Genomic DNA, 21,736 nt, shown 5'->3' with positions numbered 1-21,736 from the left:
TCACACAGGAAAAGCTTGTAATGACGGTCTATGAGAACACTTCCTTCCCCGACTACTGTCTTTATCCTCACTTGCTCTCCCCCTTTTCCATTGTCCCCATGCAGTGCCTCTCGTATAGACTACCGCTGTAGAAGATTTGGGCATGTTTACTTTGTGAATCCCTTTACCAGTATTTAGTATTTATTTCATTACTTCGTTCTGCCTCTCTCTCTGTCTCTCTCTCTGTCTCTCTCTCCCTCCTCCCTCCCTTAAAAAGGTATAAGCGGAATGAAACCGTGTAAATACAAAGATATGCGGAAGCTGATGCCTCTCTTCCATGCGCTGCCTATGTAGGTCATGATGACTCATTTTTTTACGCTTCACATGCCCACGGATTTTTGCACTCCACAGCCTCTGAATGCAGGAGGAAAGTGAGAGAGAGAGAAAGAGAGAGAGAGAGAGAGAGAATGTTGTCGAGTGAGGAGAGTGAGCCCAGTTTTTTGGGGTTTTTTTGTAAGCATGATTGCATGCTTCCACTTCTGTATTTTGCCTCTGCAGTATTATTCTGCCCCTGTGTTTTTGCCTGATTTTCAGCTGATCCTCATTTGTCCTTCGTGTTAGATGTGACATGATGGACACAGGAATTATTTTGACTCAGAGATGCTCTAGCGCATTGATTCACTAGAGCCTGTGTACGCAGAGCAGAGCGGACATGTCAGTGAACATCAAAGTCTCTCACTGCCTTACTGATGTCCTCCACAGCCTCAGGCAAGCACCTCGTGAAGGAGACTTCAGCTCCAGCCTATTCCACCGACCTGCCTGCACACACATACATCCCATTTATTCAATATGACAGTAGAAAATGTTTGCCCTGTAATAAAGGGTCCTACTCAGTAATGACCACAGTACAGACATTTAACTAGAGTCTCAATACTTCAGTCTTACCACATGGTTTAGGGAGCAAGATGATGTTGCATAGAGCAGTGGAAGGCATCACTCCACTAGATGCAAGGAACAGAGTAGTGATTGCTTTGCCGTCCCTGTTTGTCATTAGTGGTAGTCGTGCACTTCTGTGAAGAGATTTAAAATCAGGCGTTCACTTAAACTGGTGAAGAAATGCAAGACTCAAGCCACACACTTTCAACATAGCACGGCACAGTTTTGTCTTTTTTTATTAGTATTATTATTCAGCGATTTCCTTATGGAGTCTTTGCTTCCTGTGCATTCAGGCTGGCACTTTTGGACTTTATGTGGATTATTGGATCAGTTTATGTGAAGCATTGGCATTAAAGAAAAGGGGTGAGAGGCATTTGATGGCATGTGACCGAGCCTAACATTATGCTCATTGTAGACAACACTCGTATTGCATGTTTCAAGGCTCTTTCCAAGAAATTCAAGCTTGCCTTTGGATAACCTCCAGTGCAGAGCTTTGAAATTGCTTTAAATGAGCAAGGGTGTAATGGTTTTGTGTCAAAACCAAAAAGCAGGTTTCTGTAGTCCTTGGTCCGATTCACACTGTGCAGTGAAACCTACATTTCTTTGCCCACCTTAGCTCTTGTAATTGAAGCTTTTTGGGGGTTTTTTCTCCATTGCTTTCAAACACGATGCCAAAGCACAGGGACATGTCAGAGGACAGTCCATACCGTATGTTTTTTTGATCATCAACAGTAATGTTAAATGTAACTTAAAAGTGGTATGGCTTTCTTTTTCTTTTCTTATTTCAGTACCAGAATATGCACGTGCATTGCATAATAAAATATACATATATTCAAAACATATGCGTAGTCCTTGTGTGTGGCATGCATATATGCTTTAACTAAGCGGATGATTACTACAGCTTTAATGGCAGTGTTTACCAAGTAACTATTTTAAATAACAACACAGCACACAGTGTATTACTTGCACAATAAATAATGTAGATTATTTTCGAAAGTATGAATCCACATAAACAATCAAAGTAGATATAATCTCTAAGCTCCTGTGTGCAACAACTTATTTCTCTTTTCTGGGAGTAGCTGGGCATTGATTTGAAAAAGAGCAGAACACTCAGTCGTCATTTTGCAGTTGTCATGTGTTTCTTTGAAGTACCTGGTGCTCAAGGTTCATGTTCTCACAGTCGGTTTCTTGAAGACCCTTAGTGTAAAATGTACTTTTGTTTAGATTTATTTTACTCATTACCATGGAGAAGAGCCTTAAAATAACTTTTGCTCAAGTTTAATTTTCTTACACTCTCATTAAAAGAAGAATTAGTGCAGATTACTTTTCTTACTTCATAATTTTTCAAGAACATTGGTGCGGGTTGCATTAAATTTGTTCTGTTATGATGAATTTGGCTGTTAATTGGTTCAGTTTTCTTTCAAGTCAACCATGTTACAACCTAAACTGGTCCTAAGGTACAAACTGCTCCATGAACAGGGTAGACTATTTCACCAACACAAATGAGGCTTAGCACCATCAAAACGGCATTGCTCTGAAGGTCCACCCATCGGGCTGAACTGCCAGTTTGTATGTAACAACCAGTGTTAAAATAGCAAGGAGAATCTTTTCTATTTCAGAGAAGGCCTGATAGGCTTGCCCATGAGATGCCATTTCTGAAAATGATCATTGGCCTTCATTTATCATCACCACTATGTTCTTTTACAGACTGTACTGCTGTAACTGTTCCCTGTCTCTGTATGTAACTGCCATGAAAGTACTGACAGAGTTTTTGGATTCGTACCAGTGAAGCCAAAGTTAACCCTAAGCACACTGGTCTCCTATCCTTCGCTGCTGATGAGATTCAGATATCTTAAAGCCTTCCTCCTCCTTAGACTCTGTCAACATGTAAACACAGCCCTACCTCAGCTAGTAACAGGACTGTTTCAAATGCTGTGTAATCTCTTTGTGTGTGTTTTGGTCACATCTCTTCTTAATTGTGTGTGTGTGTGTGTGTGTGTGTGTGTGTGTGTGTGTGTGTGTGTGTCGTTCCACCGTGGAAAAGCGACTGTTCTCTTTCTGTGCACACATGGCATAAGATCTGCATATGAATGTGCCCTTCTGCTCAGAGAGAGGGAAGTCCTGGCTCAGCCATTGTCCCCGCACCCACTGGGGCCCCTCACTCCCCCCTCTCTGTTATGCAATCCTCCAGCACTGGGAATGTGTGCGTGTATGTGAGAGACCTCTAAAATGGGGCCCAGTATGGGGAAAAGGTTGCGGGGCCAGGGGGTAAACGTCTGTGGCGCTTAGGAATGAGGGATACTGCCCAAGAAACAGCATACAGCTTTGACCTAGTTTTACAAGTGTTTACAAGCATTATGTGCGTGTGTGTGCACGTGCATGTGTGTGTTCTTGTGCATTTTTGTGTTAAGAGTAAGAGAAAGTGTGTGTGTGCTGCTATGAGAGATTTTGTTGAGTCATTGGACTAAGAAGGCCTTTAAAGACAAAGGGAAGACTTGTAGACAGCACTTCAAACCATCTCATACCACGGTTATGGTGCTGTAATAGCTCCTTTTTTTTCTAGTGCGTTAAATGTCGTTCTGCAGTGGGAGCAGTGAGGAGCATAGGACAGAACACAACCATTTAGAGTACGGGGAGAGAGAAGGGGGCCGCATGGCTTAAAATGGGAGCTTTGTGCTGGCAACAGGAGAGGCTTGAGTATGCAGTCTGCACATTCACATACATGTATCATCTTTCCCTGCTTCCCAGTCTCAATGCATCCCTTGTGCTGTCTGCAAATGGGCTGTCACATATCCTGTGCCCCTGCTGTTGGACTAGTGAGACTACAGAGCCACTCCAAACGCACAGGGACTAACGCATTCAACCTGTTGTCTGTGTCCATGTCACTGAAGTTCTGCTCGCCTGCTGCTTTTATTATTGTGATTTCTTCTGCATTGTTGTCAGTCCTGTTCAACTGGGCTGCATTGTCCAGCTAAACTCACAGTCTGTGATCTCATACCATTTCGTAAGAATGAGGCTGGTTTGTGTTGTTGGTGTTGAATTTCCATAGAGGTTTAGTGTCATATAGACTGTGAATAGACTAGACAGACGTAGTGCTTCTGAGAATAGGCTGGTTTCTGTTGGATGCTGGATAGCTTGTCTCTGATGTTTTTGTGATGTTCACCCTCTCATACATTCGCTCTGCCTTTCTCTGTCTCTCCCCCTCATTGGTTGCATAGAAACCCCCAACTTTTTTCCATGAGTATGTGGGGTGTTTGCGGCAGGCCATCAACAGGAAATTCCAGACTCTGGGGAGAGTAAGGAAAAGAGAGAGTGTGAGAGCTCATGAGTGGAAGGGTAGACTTGTTTGGGACCATGGCCACTTGGGTTGGTCTTTTTGCTGTGTAAGTTTTTCTGCTCGGCTATGAGTGTGGACAGCGTTCTCCAGCTACGCAGAGAGCAGCTGGGTGTGAACGCTGCTCAGGGAGCCCTGAGTGCTCTGAACTGTGCGTTGTTTGTGGTGAAGCTCTGTTGAAAAATGTGTGCTTGCGATGCGATGCGGTAGGGCTGCAGAGTGACATGGGCAAAAAGCCTTAATTACCTAAATTGCACACATCTGGTTAGTGCTGATGTCTGGAGGTGTTGAATTGCTTTGATGCGCTGAAGCACTGAAACCCATAGAAACAAAAGAGGAAGAACAATTCCCCCTCAGGCTTTCCAGTCAATTACTGGAGTTTCCATACAGTCTGAAATGAAACTAGGTTATGGCTTTGTGGCTTGTTTAGGATTTAGTTCCCAAGTATATTACCCTTTAGTTGTCAGGTGATTGTTGTGGGAGACACTGTTTAGTGAGTTAAAAACGTACTTACATTGTTTGATGGTTTATTGCTTTCTCCCTCTCTTTCATTCAGAGGTTAGTGATGTAAGCGAGTGTTTATCTGTTTGCTTCTAAAATGTTTAATCAGTTGAGTGTTCAGCTCAGTTCCCAGTTACAGACCATTAGATTTTCTTTCTCAGCAAGACTAAGGAACTGGAGGTAGCATGAGTATTAACCCAGAGCCCACTCCTTTAGTCAAGATGGCTGACCTTCCCCTCCCCCACAGGTCACCAGCTGGTCCCTCTCAAGCCCACCCTAGCCCCACACTCCAGGAGACCTCAACCCCACCCCCAGCCACACTGAGGGACAGAGCAGGCATTGTGACAGGCCAAGGCCTGTCTGTCTCCTCCGGCCCTGGCCGAAACCCGATAAGTCCCCAGCACTTAGGCCATGTTACTGCTAGTCTGCCACAAGGCCAGAAAGGGACTCAGAGCTTATCTGTGGGAATACAAGCCACAGTCATGTCTTTTGTTTTCTCCCAAGCTCGGTCGATGGAGACATGGACAAGGGAAAGCAGAGCACATTTTTGTTTGCCCCGGAATGCATGTGAAGGGTTTCTTGGTTTGCAGTTCCCAAAGGAAGACATAAATGACGATTTGTTGAGTCATTGCTTTGGCATAGTTCTGAAGTATGGATATGGTCATGTTTGACTAAGTCTTTCCACTGCTGGAGCCTTGTGATTGGACCTTTTGTTCAGGAGCAAGCCCCATGGTACTCCAGCTCTCAGTCCTTTCTCAGGTCACCCCTGCTATAACTCATAGCTTTATACACACACTCCTCCTCCTCCTCCACACACAAAAATCCCAGTCTCTCATCTCTGAGTCACAGAGACTGGATTGGGATGCAGAGGGCTTGGTCTGGTTGAACTGAGGACAGGTTGTGCTTTTACCACCTTAAATGAAAGGACTGAATAAGTCTGATTGGAGTCTCCTGGACACTCTCAGGCCTGTCAGCAGCTGAAAGGAGCAAGGGCCACTAAAGCAGTTTTAGAGCAGCACTCGTTTCTCCTCATTAACTGATTTAACTTCACAGCTGGCATGACCCTGCCTGGCCCAGCAGTCTGATGGACACAGGACCCTTTAGCTTCATTATCCCTCCGTGGGCTGTGATATTAATGCTCTAACCCCTATGAATTTTCTGTTGACGTGCTCCAGTCACAAAACATAGAGTGGTTTGCGTGTTGGAATCACAGGGAAAGATTTTGCACGAGAAATTTCATTCAGTAGTTGACATTCAGCATGCAGATTTGCATATTTGTGCCAAATGCATATTTGACTCATCAGCGAATAGCTTTGTCCATGGGACAAAAAAAAGCAGCCTGTTTTGGCTATTGCTGTTGTTGGTTGTCGTAGCAGTTTGGGTTTTTGATGAAGTTGATTCTGTGGAAGGAATGACCTCAGTTCTCTGAGGATCAGAACATGCTGACTCAGCAGTAGCCAGACACTGCTGGTCTGTGGCTCACCTTCAACCTGCCAAGAACTGTAATGTACAGATCAAAACTCAGAGGTTCTAATGTGGCTTACAATACTCAGCTAGGCTGCGTTCTAAATCTGCTCTAAATAAAAGCTTGTCAGACAGTATTATGTTTATTTATTCATTTATTTTGGTCAGATTGTTGAGTCCGAGTGTTGAAAAAATGAGAAAATGCATGTACTAGAAGGCATTCGTCAGTTTAGCTTCTTGTCAGTACTGCTGTGTTTTGGAGAATCAGTCATCTGCTGCTGGTTTTGTGCTTGTTCTAGGAGGAAGCATGTCTTACCTCAGTAGTGCATTATTATCAGCAGCATGTTTAGCTGCAGTCATTCACATGTGGTGCTGTGTGCAAAAGGCCCAGTCCAGATCCAGTGTGTTCTCTGCCTCAGTGTTGAGACCATAGAATAGTGTGTCTCAGCAGCAGCAATGCATGTATTATTTAAACAGGACACGCTCCACGCCTGCCTGCTGCCTCCCCACTCTAATCATCTACTAAATCGTCAACCCATCTGCATCTCTCTCTCTCTCTCTCTCTCTCCCTCTCTCTCTCTCTGTATACACACACTCACACAGTAACACAAATGTAATTCGGTCCCTGGAGGAGTATCTTTTGTAAGTAGGAGGGTGGAGTTGGTGAGTAAAACCTTAATGACCAGCTCGGAGACTGTGCAGCCACAAGCAGAATAGCATAAAAATACGGTTTCAGCTTGTTATAGAGTTACAGCTCATTTTACCAGTCCTCCTCTCCAACCCCTACCCAGGTACTTATTGATTTCATGGACTGTTACCATGTGCTGACAAATTTGATGAATTCAGTGTTAGGATTTCTGGAAGGCACAGATCCAAACCGCTAATTGGTGTAGGTCTACTTTGCCTAATGAGTGTATCGATTGTTCCGCTGTATGAACGACCAGCTGTGGACGCAGTATGGCAGACAGTCAAAAGTAGAGTGGGTGGGGTTAGCATGCTGGATTAACCAGTGTACTCAGCTCAGAGTGTTATCTCAGTTATACTTCTTCTTTGTCTGCTTTTCTCTCATGTCCTGGGTGTGTCTATGTTCGCTTCACCACGACAGTTTCTGTATCAGTGCACACAAGGACATGTTTGTGTATGTACAATGACACAGGCAAAAGAGACATGACCTCATATGTAACCTCGTGGATCTTATGACTTGCTGTGGTCTCTTTATGGAAACAGGTGTGAGCAGGCTTTTGTTTGGTGTGCAGGGAGGTTTATTAATGTATGTTGGTGGCTCTGCTCCACCTCTCTGCCTGTTCCTGTCTGCTGCCTTCATCCTACTTACCTGATCATTCATTCATACAGGATCTGAGAAAGCACCACTGCCCATAGCAACCTCCCCAACACTTTACACACCAGTCTCTCTGCACTCCTCCCCAGTGTTTAACACACCAGTCTCTGCACTCCTTTATGTGTGTGTGTGTGTGTGTGTGTGTGTGTGTGTGTGTATGTGTGGATTCCTGTGAGACTGTGTCCCCGCCAGTGAGGCTCCATCAGGAATGGGTTGGAATAATGGTGGTGTTTGCTCTGCTGTTCTGTCTGCGTGTGCGCTTTTTTTTTTCCTTTTTTTCACTGAGAGGGATCGGGTTTCCCCCCACTGCTGTTGTTTACACCATCGTCTCTGGCAGCTCAGCCAACTGTTCACTGTCAACCAGGGGCCACCATCCAACCCAGGGTGGACTCTATCGTCCCAAACCCCCTCAGAGACAGCAACCATCATCTACTCATACCCACATCTAATCACATGTTAATACACACATTGCCATTGCAGTGGAAGCTGTGGGAATTGGGGGATATTTTTCATAACTTCCCTGCATAAAGTCGTGCATCCAAATGGCTCAGCTTCAAGGTTGCCTTTCACACATGGTTGCGTAATTGTGCCGTGTAGAAAAAGGTTTGACGGTGTGTTTCATGCAAACATGATGTGATGAGTGGTGGCAGGGCTTGATGGTGCATTTATTTGATGTAGTATTGAGATTCACGTCAGCAAAAGGTCACATCCCATCTCCCTCTGTTCTTCCTCGGCGCTTTGTTCATTAACCAGCCATGCTTAGTATTTATTTTTACCTCCTCCCATAATCCTTAATTAATGCAACCCCACTCAGTGTGTGCCTTCTCTCAGTCTCTGTCGCTCTCTCTCACACACACGCGCACACACACACACACACACACCGACACACACACACGCGCGCGCGCAGGCACGCACACACACACACACACACATACGCACACACTGCCTCAGATGCACGTCTCTGGGATGCCATGTTATCTTTTCCCTCTCTCAGTTTGGTGCACACCAGAAGTGTGTACTCGGTGTCCTTGCAGCCATGAGAAGCTGTTGTATCACCCTTCGAGATGGTGGAGTACATGCTAGCATTCATACAGAGATCTTTTTTTCCCCTCAGAGAGAATCAGTTTGCCACATTTAGTCCTCCTGATTATCTCTGTACAGGACAAAGCTACATGCCTTTCAGCTATTCCACTTGATGTGTGTGTGTCAGTGTAAGGAACAGTCATAATACTGGCTGAAGGAATTTTACCTCTCACCAACAGTAGTGTGGAGACAGACAGAATGACAGCCGTGTTGAGCTGTTCAAAGCCTGGAGCGTTGGAGAAGTGTTGAGGTGGATGGAAGCAGTTGTGGTTGTGCCTGGCAGTGGTGCCTGTAGCTCTGCCGCGGGCCATGGATAACAGGGCCACTGCAGACCTGTGGCCCATCTTAGCCCCAGCAGCCTGGCTAATGCTGCTCCTGCTGCTTTTTCAGTAGGCCATTATCGCCAATACAACTTTTGCCTCAATTAGACTAATAAATACAAGGGTTGGGTATTTTTCATCAGGAACTGTCATATATTTCAGGGATACACAAGCTTAAGAGTCACTGCCAGAATCTCTAAATAATTCCACAGTTAATCAGAGTTCAGTCAGAGAGAGGCTGAATGCAGAATGGAATAGAGCCTTACACTCTTTCATGCCCTGTTCCCAGGAAATGCATCGGAGAATGTTTGTTCTCTTTGTATCACTCCTTTTATGGAGCACTCACTGAAACTGCAATGGTTTTCGAAGAGGCTCAAGTCACGTGACAAAAAATAACATTGTTAGAATAAGGCCTTATGTGGAATTCAAGAAATGTTCAGACAGGTTCGTAATGAAATGTTCATAGAACGTTTCTGAAGGTGACGATTAGCTTAGGTAAATCTTGGGTGCTGTGAGGTTTTGTTTTTGTAGCTGTTGTTTTGTAGAGCTTTTGTAGCTGAGTGGTTTAGGTTGTGTGCCATTTTAACTTCCATCCCCCAAACACCCGCACACATACAGGCTCTCTGATTGGTTGTGACATGATTGGGTTTGGCAGGAGCTGCGGCCCTCACCTCCACCAACGACACATGACTACTTCTGGCTGAGACCTGGATTGTTCCCCACTGCAGACAGATTAATGTTCTCACCAAAACACTGACCGTTTGCCAGATGGGGATGTCTCTTACAGTTACCGTCGTACAAGGCACATTTCAGATCTGTAATATAAAGCACTCAGGACAATCTGGTTTTCAGATAGTCTCAATATCTGGAATTGTCTTTTACCCTCCTTCACTTTGCTCTCTTTACGAGAGACACATATGCATGCGTGTGTGTACGTGCAGGCTGTTGAGCCCCAAGTGTTTTTTGTTACCTGAACTCTTCAGAAACTGCTGAGGAGGGCATGGCTTCATTAGTGTGGAGTGAGAGTGGAGCTCTCTGGCTCTAGAAAAGGCTGTTTGCGTGTGTATGAGCACCAGCAAGAATCCTCTCATCTCAGAGCTAATCTTGTTGAAGCCTCCTGTCAATATGTGAATCCACATCAAACTCCAACCCCTGCGTCCCTCCAGTTTCCCAGCATTCCATCTTTAAGTTTATGTCCAGAAGAAGAGAATGAACTTCTTTGTCCTACTACTGCTATTGGAGAAATCATTTTTATTAATCATGAGCTACATTGCCTTTTACCATCCACTCATTAGTGTTATTTTGGTCTTTGATAAGCAGATTGGTCTTTGGCTCGACAAAGGGAAATCCCCTCTTAGGCCTGAGGAGCAGTGATAACTTTACTTAAATGATACTCTATTTCAGTGATACTTTTGATTACACAGATTGTCCACAGATTGTCTGCAGTTTTTGTTTCGATAACTTCGTACAGTTTGGGAATTGTGTATTTGCAAAGAGGACAGGTTAATGTTTGAATTAGTTTAAAGCATACTCGTATGCCCTCTCATAGATAGGGAAAATGTTGATAGTTCTATCCCATGTTTTTATGTCTCCTCCTCTGGCGGGAATGGAGCAGACGAGCACCGTGCCTGTAAAAACAGCTTCAAGAGGATGCTTAACCTACAGCCAGGCATGCATAAATCATAGTCAAAGTTACAGCCTGCTTACATAAGCCCCCACAGCTATTTGCATTGGAAATAGGAGGCTGAACAACGTTATGTATGTGATACATCTATCAGACCAATGTTCCTTGTCTTGGATGGTCACTCTGTTTACAAATATTGCCTGTTATGACCCCTCATACAAATCCACTAAAATTAGATAAATGTCTTTAGATAAAACGCTATTATGTCACAGTCTCACAGGTAGGTGAACTTGCCAGTAGACTTGCCAGTAATATCTGTAACTTCTGCATTTGCCACTCTCTGCAGTGAGCTAGTCTTTGTTTTGTTTTTAATGTACCTCTTCCCACTCAGTCTATCCTGCACCACCTTAGTTCCTGGCTCTGTTTGGTGCTAGCTGATGTGCCCTTTAATTACAACGAGTGTTTGACTGGGTTTGCAGCAGGCGAGAGAGAGAGAGAGAGAGAGAGAGAGAGAGTGCAGGCAGATGAAGTGAGGGAGGAGGAGTAGGCTTTTTGAAGAGGCCTGTGTTGGTGAGGCTTGTTTGGAGCTGGGTAGGCTAGCATCACGTGACTCTCCGGGCATCTCTCCCCACGGCCGGAGAATTGGAGCACAAAAAATGGGCCGTGGAGCTGCTTCTCCGCTTGCTTTGGGAGCATGTCCTTTAATCAGGAATCTCCCTCCCACTCATGCAGAGCACAAGCTTAAAGATGGCAAATTCACCTAAATGGATGTCATCCATGCGGAAAGTGATGGAAAGGACGTGAATGGGTTTCCTTTGCTTTCTTTCTGGGGTCTGTACATGCACACGTTGGCACACATTAGGTCCAGTTCTCTCTCTCTCTCTCTCTCTCTCTCTCCTCCCTCTCTCTCTCCATCTCTCTCACTCTCCAGCTCCTTCTCCATTTGCTGTTTTTCTCTCACTCTTTCAGCTCCTCTGAAACACGTGCCTCAGTCTTAGTGTTGCTAGGCAACAGGCCCTGTGTGTGTGTGTATTGCTGTGGTTTGTGTATGTGTACGTGCATCTGTGTGTTTGTCAGCTTCTCTGCCTGTGGTATCTTGCATTTCTGTGTTTGTCTTCAAGATGGCAGGATATGCCAGTAAATGGAGGAGGATGGAAGGATGAGGGATGAAGAGGCCAGGTTAGGGATAAGAATAAATGGAGCATGCAAAAGATGGCCAGAGTAGAGCAGTATGAGGGAAGTAGTGCTGGTGGCTGCTGGCCTTACAGAGCAGATAAGACGCTGTCTCTGTTCTCTACCAGGCTTGAGCAGGTAGTTATTTATTTATTTTTGCTGCAGCAGAGATATGTTAGCAGTCTGGATGCAGCTCCACTGAAAGCTTACAGTGAGCTGCCGGCGGTCTGAGAATATCCTGCCAAATGATTGAATACCTCACTACGTTCACTACAGCCAATGCACTTTAGCAGGGAGCCAGGCACCCCCCCCCCCCCCCCCCCCACCCCATCCCCCTTCCTGTGTGAGGTGAGCAGCTGACATAGTAACTAATAGGAAGAGGATTTGAAGAGTTTGGGCTTCTGCCTTTCATTCACAGCTCTAATGCGTCTCCCCTCAGCTTGTTTGTCTTCTCTCTCCCTGCACAAAAGCTTCTAATGAAATGAATTGGTGCGGGTCACGGGCTGCTCAGCTAATCTAGGCCCACAGTTGCCTGGATACAGGAGCGGGCCTGGCTGGCCTCTGCAGCGTTCTATTTGCACACCAAACAGGGCTTGCTGCAGCACCCCTCTCTTATATGAAATGTAAATAGGCTGTTACAGTACAGAGGGAGCCAAGGGAGAGAGGGAGGGAAGAGGAGAGAGAGCTCAGCCTTGGAGCTCTGTTCATTAAGCTACTCCTCACAACACCTGGGATCCATCAAGCCTCCATCACCGCCCTTGTTATAGACTGCACCTCATAGACAGCAGCACACAAGAGGTATAGCAGGCTCCAGTCTGAAAAGGGACCCAGCTGACGCGTCTGCCGACGCTGTGTGGGGTGTAGGAGGTCTCGCCGTATACTGCCACCTCTGCAAACACGCATGCCACTTTTGGCTTAACACAGCTGTAATGCTGCAATGTACCTTTTTCCACGTGGCGAGTTTGAGACAGCCTCAGTGAGAGCGGGCGGAAAGTGCTCACGGTTGTGGACGTGACGATGGTAGCAAAGGACTTCGTATTAGTCCAACTGTGCTGCTGTCAAAGAGAGAGGAAACAAGGGAGAGATGCACCGAGACATCCTGCAGAGAGATGAAGGCCTGGCCTCTGGTTGACCGCAGAGGGAGTGGTGCGAGAGAGGAGAGAGAGGAAGTAACAGACAGAGAGAGAAATGTAGCCCTGTGTGAGCACTGCTCTCTAGCAAGGAGCTGTGGCTGCAAGAATAATCCCTGTCTCCAAAATCATTTCTCTGTGGCAGAATATCGGTGGAGTGTTCAAATGGCACAACACAAGTGTGAATGCTCTCATTTCTCTGCACTTCTGTCTTCTGTTGAACCACATTTTGCCACTCTAGCACACTAGGTTTAAGAGACCGCCCTCTCCCTGGAGTGTCTCCTATTGCCGACAGAGGACTAATCCAGAGTGGCATCAAGACCCAAAGGCATCAGAGGAGCTCAACATGCCCTGCAGGCCCGGGCATGCCACATAGCTGAACTCTCTCTCTCTCTCTCTCTCTCCTCATTGGATTTCCAGACATGTACAGCTGAGTGAACGTTAAAAATGGTCTGATAGTGAGAAATATCCATGAGCAGGCACCGTTGAGCCCTCTGACGTAGGTGGTGTTAATACAGAATGGCCCGGCCCAGTTGGAGGAAGAAATGAATACATGTCTGAATCTGAGGCTGTCCCACAGGAAGGTTTCTGTTTATGGAGGTTTCTTTGTTAAAGGGTTTTGGATTGTGTTTTGTTTTCTTGCTTGTCCTCAGAGGGAATAGAGGGTGGCATTGGGGTTTGGGCCATGTTCCGACCCAATTCTGCGTGGTACGCACATAGGTGCCAGTGTCAGAGGAGTGGTGTGGCCAACCGGCCTGTGTGTGTTTGGCTGGCCAGTAGAAGGTGGAGATTAGAGCAAGCATTTGTGAGCCTCACCAGTCAGGACAAGTACTGCGCTGTCAGCAGGGCTGAACGAATGGGCCTGAGCTTGGCCCCGCTGATCCAGGGTCAGTTTCAGTGCCTGATCACAAACACAATGCCTGTCAAAGCAGCTGCTCCTCTCTCAATCTGCCCGCTTCGTCTTGTCTCATCCGCCCACATCACCACCCTTACTACATGCCCAAACATTTGGCACAGAAATACTGCTGCTAGAATTTGTATGTGACACACGTGATCACCCATTTAGTGTGTCCCATGTAGTTACCAGTATCAGCCATGGCAGGGACTTGTATGGTTACTCTGATGGAGAGAGACCTCTCTATACACCAGTCAGATTAGTAGGTTGCCGTTGTGGCAGAGTGTGGCCCCCCCGGGAGGGCGTGTTCAGACTGCGCACATGGTGTGTGTTTGGAGGCCCCTTGTTGTTTTTGGTGTAAGAGAGCAGGAGGCGGATGCGGTGGGATCTCGTTTTGGACAGGGGCCGCCATCCCTCTGTAGTGCACCTACATTACTGTACAGTGCAGAATCTAGACCTCATGTGTGATGAATTAGAGCTGGCTGGAAGCAGAGGCCTCTCTGGCACAGACATGTACACACTCTCACGCTCTCTCTTTCTCACACACACACACACACACACATACAGATAGCAGATGCTCTGCTGCTTTTGATTGGGGTGGAAGGCAGAGGAAATGAATCTTGTGTTAGGGAATTGATGTTATTTTGTTTTCTCTCTGGGTGCTGGTCCTATTCATGTGTGTTCTCTTCCCTGCTCAGCAGCGATAGCTGAGAACATATGTATACTCATTCTTCTGTCTCTTGTCCTTAGTCCATTTAGAGAGAATTAAGACATCAGTTTCATGAAGCACACACACAGTTCCAGTGCCAGAGAAAATGAATTTAGTCACATGTTAACTTCATACTTACTTTCCTCCTCAGTGGCATTATACACAAAGGAGTTTCCAACACTCACAAACATGGGAAATATTAATCATGTGGAATTACTTGCACCCATACAGTGTCGGAATTAGAACCTTGAAATAATGCCAGATTTCCTATTATATGATTGGTTGAACCTTGGCGCTTTTATTTGATCTTAAAATAGGCCTAGCAGTATGTGTATTGTTCTTGAATAAGTGTCGACCTACTTCGAAGTGTGTGCGTGTGTGTGTAGCGTTGAGGGTTTGTTTATCGCCATCAGTGACTGACCTTTGGTCATTTTGAGATGTGTGACATGAAGGGAGGGGTGGGGGAGGCATCTCACTTTCCATATACCAGGAAGAAAGGAGAGAGCAGTGTTCCTTTCTGTTGAGGTGTGTGTGTGTGTGTGTGTGTGTGTGTGTGTGTGTGTGTCGTTGGCTCTAGGATATAAATAGCTGTCTTTGAATAGGAGAGCTGCAGAGGGAGGACTGTGGCGCCAGGGCAGAGTGGAGTGCCAGCGTTCCTGGGCAGGGAGGGACAGAGGAGAGGGAATGGGGAGGGCTTGGGCGGGGGGTGGGGGGCGACTCCAGCTTAGCTCAGCCCTCTGGACAGGCCTCTGGAGAAAATGCAATATGGAAGAGAGAAATATTGAGGAACTCTTAACATATTACTTATTCATGTTCCAGCAAGGGAAGGCCTCTCTCCGAACAGCATACACCAGAGCTGGGTGGAGAATTAGACTACTCCACAGCACAAACCCTGCTGCATTTTGCGTGCTGTAGCGTGATTGATTAAATGTTTACTTAATCTCTTTGTAGTGAAATGTGCAGCACCAAGTAATTATGAACCCCATGGTGTGTGACACCAGTGCATTGTTAATCATTTAGCATAGCCTCAGCTTGCTATCTCTGCACTCGGTTTGAGGAACAGGTATTAGCTTGGTTCTGAGACATTTGTCTAGACGTGCCATTTCTCTCCAAAAGACATTCCTGAGTTGTTTTTGAGAGACTTGAAGTATGAATCTCTTTCTCTCTCTCTCTCTCTCTCTCTCTTTCTCTTTCACTCACACTCTCTCTCTCTCTCTCTCTCTCTCTCTGTCTCTGCCCACCCCTACCTTTGTCATTTCAGAAAAATGTTGTGGTTTACTCAGATGCATTTTTGTATACAATTGTCCTTCAAATAACTTCATAGCATGACACGTACAGGAAACTTGAATTCTAGAGTGTTGAAGTTGCTTATGTGAAAAGCACCAGAAGCCATCAGTATAGTTGTAGTCGGTCTGCAACAATTTGCATGTTTTCGATGAGCAGCGTCCATGGCCTTTATTTTTTCCAGGCTTTCATTAAAGTGCGTTTTATAAGTGCCATAGGTTTGGCAGGGAAATCAAACCTGTGGTAATCTTAAAGGGCACGACTAAGAACTCTCCCAGCTCCTCACCTTTGAAACCAAAATTGAGGTGAAATTGCTTAAAATGGAGAAATGGAAAATTTAATGTACTGTTAATTAAAGCATTGTGTGGCAGAGTGGAAAGATTTTTATGTGGTTGCAAAAGCACCCCAATGCTAACATGTCTCCTCTCCCCCCTCTCTCTCTCCTTCCCTCTCTCTCTGGCAGACGGTCGATGACGATGCGATGGAAGCGTGAATGAGGTTTGGCGTGGCGATAGCTGAACGATGCCCAAGGGTGGGGGTTCTAAAACCCCCCAGCTGGAGGACTTCCCACTCAGCACCGACATGGTGGAGAAGCAGGGTGGGAAGAAGGTGAGAAAGCCCCCCCCCCCGCCCTCTCCCCAAAGACCCCCAAACATCAACTCTGAATTTATAAGAGTGGGAATACGACAGACACGTTCCATTCTGGGCATGAAATTATGAAAGTTACTTTTGCAGCCCATAGATATGACCTGTTAAAGTCATTAAGAGCAGTTAGGAAGTAATGTGGCATACCACTGGTGAGGAGTTAGACCTCTATATTGATTATAATCTAAATCCAGTCCCCAGAGTGGTTGGTGCATGTTATTTTACTAGTGCTCCACTTTGCTGTAGTAGTGTATTGACCCAATCTTTTAAAAACTGCAGTTAATATGACCTAAAACAACATTTATATTCAAGGCACTGCTGAAACAGAGATAGGAAAAAGACCTCATGACATATTGCTGCGTCAGCCCTATGTAATGTTTTATATACTCTTTCCCTTAAACTCTTGGACCAAATACAGGTTTTCTGTGAATCGACAGCAGCCTGGCATTTATCTCGCTATCTTAATTGTTTAATCAGCGATAACATGTTCGCTGAACTGGATCACTCTCTCATGAAATCAAACGGTAGCTCACCACAGAGAAAGAGTGTGTGATCTGCTTGTCCTTTGCTTTGTGCGAGTGTGTGTTTTCTGTTTTCTGTGTTGTGTATTTGGAGCCTGTTCAGGCTGTTTGCATTGGCAGAAAGACTGAGAGCAATGAGGTCATAGTCATTAGGCCATGCTTGAGAGGGGCAGCTTAAGCGCGAGAGTATGTACAGCTTTCTGTACAGGATTGCATCAGACTGTGAGCGAAAGAGGAAGGGAGGGCGGGGAGAAAGAGCTAGCGTGTAAGAGCGTGTGCATTGCTAGGAGACCAGGCAGTAAACAGGGCCGCTCACGCAGACAGCTTTGAAGCAAAGCGATGGTTCACAGCTGTCATTTGATTCAGCCTGTTTTTCTCCATGTGCTGCACCGGGGCCTTCTCACTGCTGTCTGTATATATGCCTGGTAATGGATCAGACCCTTCGGGGGCTTAATATATCACCACCTTTAGCACATACGCATGCTTATTACTTAAGAATTATCTGTGATCTGGTTCATACGTATGTTGTGAACTGAGGTTAGCGTGGATTGTGTCATCATTTACGACTGCTGAACTCTTCTATTTGAGTGACATTTTTCAACACCATAATGTCATTTCGTCCATCTCGACAATGTGACTCATTCACTGTCTCTGGTGATGTGTTGCTGACACACTTTCACTTTCATCTGTGTGCTGAAGGAGGGTCTCAATACACAATCCTGCTCTCTGCTTACATGTGCAGGGTGTGTGGTCGCTGTTGCTCTCTCCCTCAGGGCTGGGCAGTCTTCAGCAGAACTCAATGCACTGTCCTCTCAGTCTTCCAGTGGTGGGAGGTTGACAACCCTGAGGTTCTGGTTGTACTTTAGAGAACCGCACTGTGGGGTGAGAGGCTGGGACTGCGTACCACCACTTTCCACCTTAGTCTTATCGTTCCAGATTTAAATCCAAACATGCTCAGAGAACTCTTTAATTAAGCCTGCTTTGCCACAGAAGAGCAGTCTGCCGAGGTACAGCTGCTCCGGTCTGCAAATAAGTCCTGTGGCTCAAGACAGAGAAGAAAAAGGAATCACATTGCATAGGAGAATTTATTAGTTCGTTTCATTTTCTTATGGTGAAGCATTCTCCGGTGTAATGCTTGTTAAAATGTTGGGCCAGTGAGGAGCGTTTAACGTTGATTACAGGCTGAAATAGTGCATGGGTAGTTCATTTACATACAGTGGGAGTGTTGGATGGTGAATTACAGTAAAAAGAAAAAGAAAAAAAAACAAGCATGGGGAAAAAGCTAAGCTGACCTGTATACTCAGGCTCTTAATAAGCATGACAGAAATATTGTGTGTGTGCCTACATGAAGACTCCTGGAATTAGTCAAACGTGTGGGTTTGAGCGCATGGACTTTGAATGTGAGAAATTGTGCTCACATAAGTACATTGTGAATGTCTAATAGTGGGCTGTTGGCAGAGATAGGAGGTTGTTGTGGGAGCACACAGACACAGATGGGGTTGGTGCTGCTGGCTGGGCCTGTTTGCTGGTGGGGGCCTCTGATGGGTTCCATTTGCTTAGGAACATAAATCCTGGCACAGCCTCAGCTCCGTCTCTGTCTCTCTCTGGAAGAATTTTTCTGAAATTCTACATGCAGAAGCATTTTGCTTTCTCTGTATGCCCTCTGTGTTGATTGTCTTTGAGTAACTTGGTAAAGTGTTGTCATTTTTGGCCCTCTCCTAGAGTTTGTGAGCGTCAGATGTTCTCTAGGTCACGTGAACCCTTCTCCATAGTTCTCCTAGTGTGTGTTATGAAGTAATGTATTTTTTGCATTATTTATGCTCCTGATTTCCTCTGTATTTCTCCACAGGATAAAGATAAAGGCTCGTCAAACAAGACCCCTAAACTTGACCGCAGTGATGGCGGCAAAGAGATGAAGGAAAAAGCTCCCAAGAGGAAACTGCCCTTTACTGTTGGAGCCAATGGAGACCAGAAAGATTCTGACTCAGGTAAGGGGGAGGGGTTAGTACTCTCAACAGGACAGGAAGCAGCAGGGTGTGATGGAACATGGAGGCAGGTTTGGTTTGGTTGGTGTGTGGAAGACCCAGGATATATTTTTGCTGCTTCCTGGGACTGATGAAATACTAGAGGGTTTTAGAGAAAGAACAAGGTCCATTTAGAGGGACCTGTGTGGCACAAGGAGCTGAGAAGGTTTGTGGGTAAGGCATTCATCTCTGTTTACTATAATAAAAGGTTAAGGGACACAAGTGGTGGTTGTTATTGGAGTTAAGCTCACAGGATCATGATATTGTTTGCTGTAAATGGGCAGTTCATACAGCTCTTATCCCCTGGAGTAGCAATGTTGGCTCGAGTTCTGATTTGTGTCTGTTATCGGAGTGACCTTTTAGGGCTTTACTGGTACAGACTTTTAAAGCTTGTTTATGTCGTTGAAACCTCTACATATTTCTTTACTGTAGCAGTGCATAACAGATTATTGTTTGGCATTGTAGTCTTACCCCTTTCAGACTGCTGAATTAGTGCTAACATACAGTGAATGTGGAATATGTGGGTAGATAATCCCTCTGTGGCCTGTGGAAGTTCCTTGAGTTTTGTTTTGTTTGGTTTTGTTTTTTGTTTTTTTTGTTTTGGCTTCGGGGGGGGGGGGGGTGTCTTTGCTGTGGGATGTGTGTGTTGTTTGGCTGGCTGAGACTCACTGTGACCTTTTAGCAGGCCATTGCCCCCCCCCCCCCCCCTTGTGAGCCGTAGTTGCTTGGCGTGAAATCATTTTCTTTTTTTCCTTCTCTCCTCTAGACAATGCCTTGAGTGCTCATTGTGGTGCTAATGGGGAGGTGTGGACCCCTCTACTCGCTGAATGTCTGCCTTTGTCTTTCTTTTTCTGTTTCACTGTCTCTCTGTCAGCTCTCTCGGTCTTAAATGTTCCTGCTTATTTAGGCTGGGTGTCGTCTTTGCTTCTCCTTTATAGAAATATACTCACCACAGCACATACTCTTTTGGTATACATTGTCTGTCCTTTAGAAAACTCCATATACATTAATGCCATATCAGTTTCCATTATTCATGTTGGTGTTCTTAAGACTAGTTTTATATTGCTTAATGGCCTCATTGTCTAGACTTAACTTTTTGACAGAGCTTTTACGTGTCCTCAGAGTCAGTCCCTTATGGAATCTTACTGGCTCTTGGCACAGTTTTGCATCCTGTGCTATGCTACATACGGTTACCTCAAAAGCCTTTGATATGTACACTTTAACACTGTTGTGAGCAAAACAGGCATGTTTCAACAATATTGACACTATCGACATACAGAAACACGTTTGAGAATTAGTCAGCATACAGTGCTCTTGCTTGGGTTTAAGAGGCTTTGTATCTCAGATAAACAGTGACTGTGGAGACAGTAGCATGTAGATTTCTTAAGAAAGCCATTAACAAGTCCGAGGGTTTGCATGACGCCCATTAGCTGCTCACTGAAGATGAGGTGACCCACTCATGCTTTCATGTGATGAACGAGAGTGATGGCTCTGTCTTTTAACACCTTTTTTTAGGCCTAGAGCTGTCTCTCACACAGACCAAGCTTATGGTCATTGTTAGAGGAAAGAAGCTCTATGGGCTTAAAAAAAGAGACATCAGACATCAGGACTCATCATTTTACACCTTCCATCTAATGAGAGAAGGCTTCCAGAACAGACAACTGATGGAGCTTTACTTTTGTTCAAAGAATTTAGAAGTCAAAAGTTAGTGGGGTTTTTTTTGTTTGTTTTTTAATTTTACGCAATTTTTCAAAAACGTTTCCACTTTATAGTGCTAACATAGCCTCCTTTTTGTTAGTTAACAGAAGTACTTTGCCATTATTTTAGATCAGTGGAAGTGGGGGAAGGTAATATGATTTGCTGACCTGTAGTACAGTTCTGTTCACAGCAGAATTTGTAGCCTGTAGGCATGTTTAGCCTAATAGTGACTGGCTGTGTTTCCCTTGACGTTTAGGTTTTGAGGTTGTGTGGTTAAAGATGATTAAACTCAGTACAGTTTCTTATGAGCTGTATGTATCCTGTGAGTAAGCAGTAAGGAATGGAAGACACATAAAAATGAAAGCATGAATCAATCAAAAAAAAAAGTAGCAAATAAATATAATCACTCATTTCCAAATAAGAGAATTTAGCTTTTCAAATAAGACAAAAACAAAAACCTAGACACATTATTTCTACTGGGAGCTTTATTCAGCTCAGATGCACCATCGTAAACATTTGGGTTGTAGATGATTTTTTCATTATCTTGAAATACAACGGACATTACGTATACCTGTACACACACAGTGCCATACTATGACACAGTGCAGAGCTGAGATCTGAGTTTGGAAGTGTGTTTGGTAGATGTGGCAAGTGTGTTATGGATAAACAAGTGGGCCGGCTGCTGATAAGAGACAGTAATATTTGCAGCTCTGCTGCTGCCCACGCGTTGCTAGCGCTGGCAGGCATGGACACTTGTACGCATACAGTTTCTGGCTGACATACACACACGTGCGCGCGCACACCTAGGCACATGACATGTCTGCTAGCTCTAGGCAAGGAGTAGAGAGTCTCCACTGTCTTTCAGATAGGCCTTTTTTTAAGGCCTGCCTTCCAGAGCCTTATTGTGATGGAACATTATTCAGACTCCCTCAGGAAGAGATGTTTTTGTAATATTTCATTTTCCGTCTTGCGGTTAGCCCATGAATTATTCACTACAGCCATTTGACTGTATATCAGGTTGGGTCCTCACGGAATTGTGCTAAACCTTTATTTTCTCTCTTCAGTATTACTGTTTTT

At 45.1% G+C, this 21,736-nt stretch overlaps 1 protein-coding gene across 1 annotated transcript in view; it reads left to right on the top strand.

The window, feature by feature from the left end:
* ankrd11 (ankyrin repeat domain 11) overlaps positions 1–21,736 on the top strand; it is an 83,974-nt gene that overhangs the window by 45,230 nt on the left and 17,008 nt on the right. The window contains exons 3-4 of the mRNA XM_030792034.1: positions 16,235–16,380; positions 18,787–18,925. Of these exons, the coding sequence (XP_030647894.1) occupies positions 16,294–16,380; positions 18,787–18,925 (226 nt within the window). The 5' untranslated portion in view covers positions 16,235–16,293. The remainder of the gene's footprint in view (positions 1–16,234; positions 16,381–18,786; positions 18,926–21,736) is intronic.

This window comes from Chanos chanos, chromosome 2 (assembly GCF_902362185.1).
Source record: "Chanos chanos chromosome 2, fChaCha1.1, whole genome shotgun sequence".
In the NCBI taxonomy this organism is placed as follows: Eukaryota; Metazoa; Chordata; class Actinopteri; order Gonorynchiformes; family Chanidae; genus Chanos; species Chanos chanos.
This window is presented reverse-complemented; position numbering and strand designations above follow the sequence as displayed.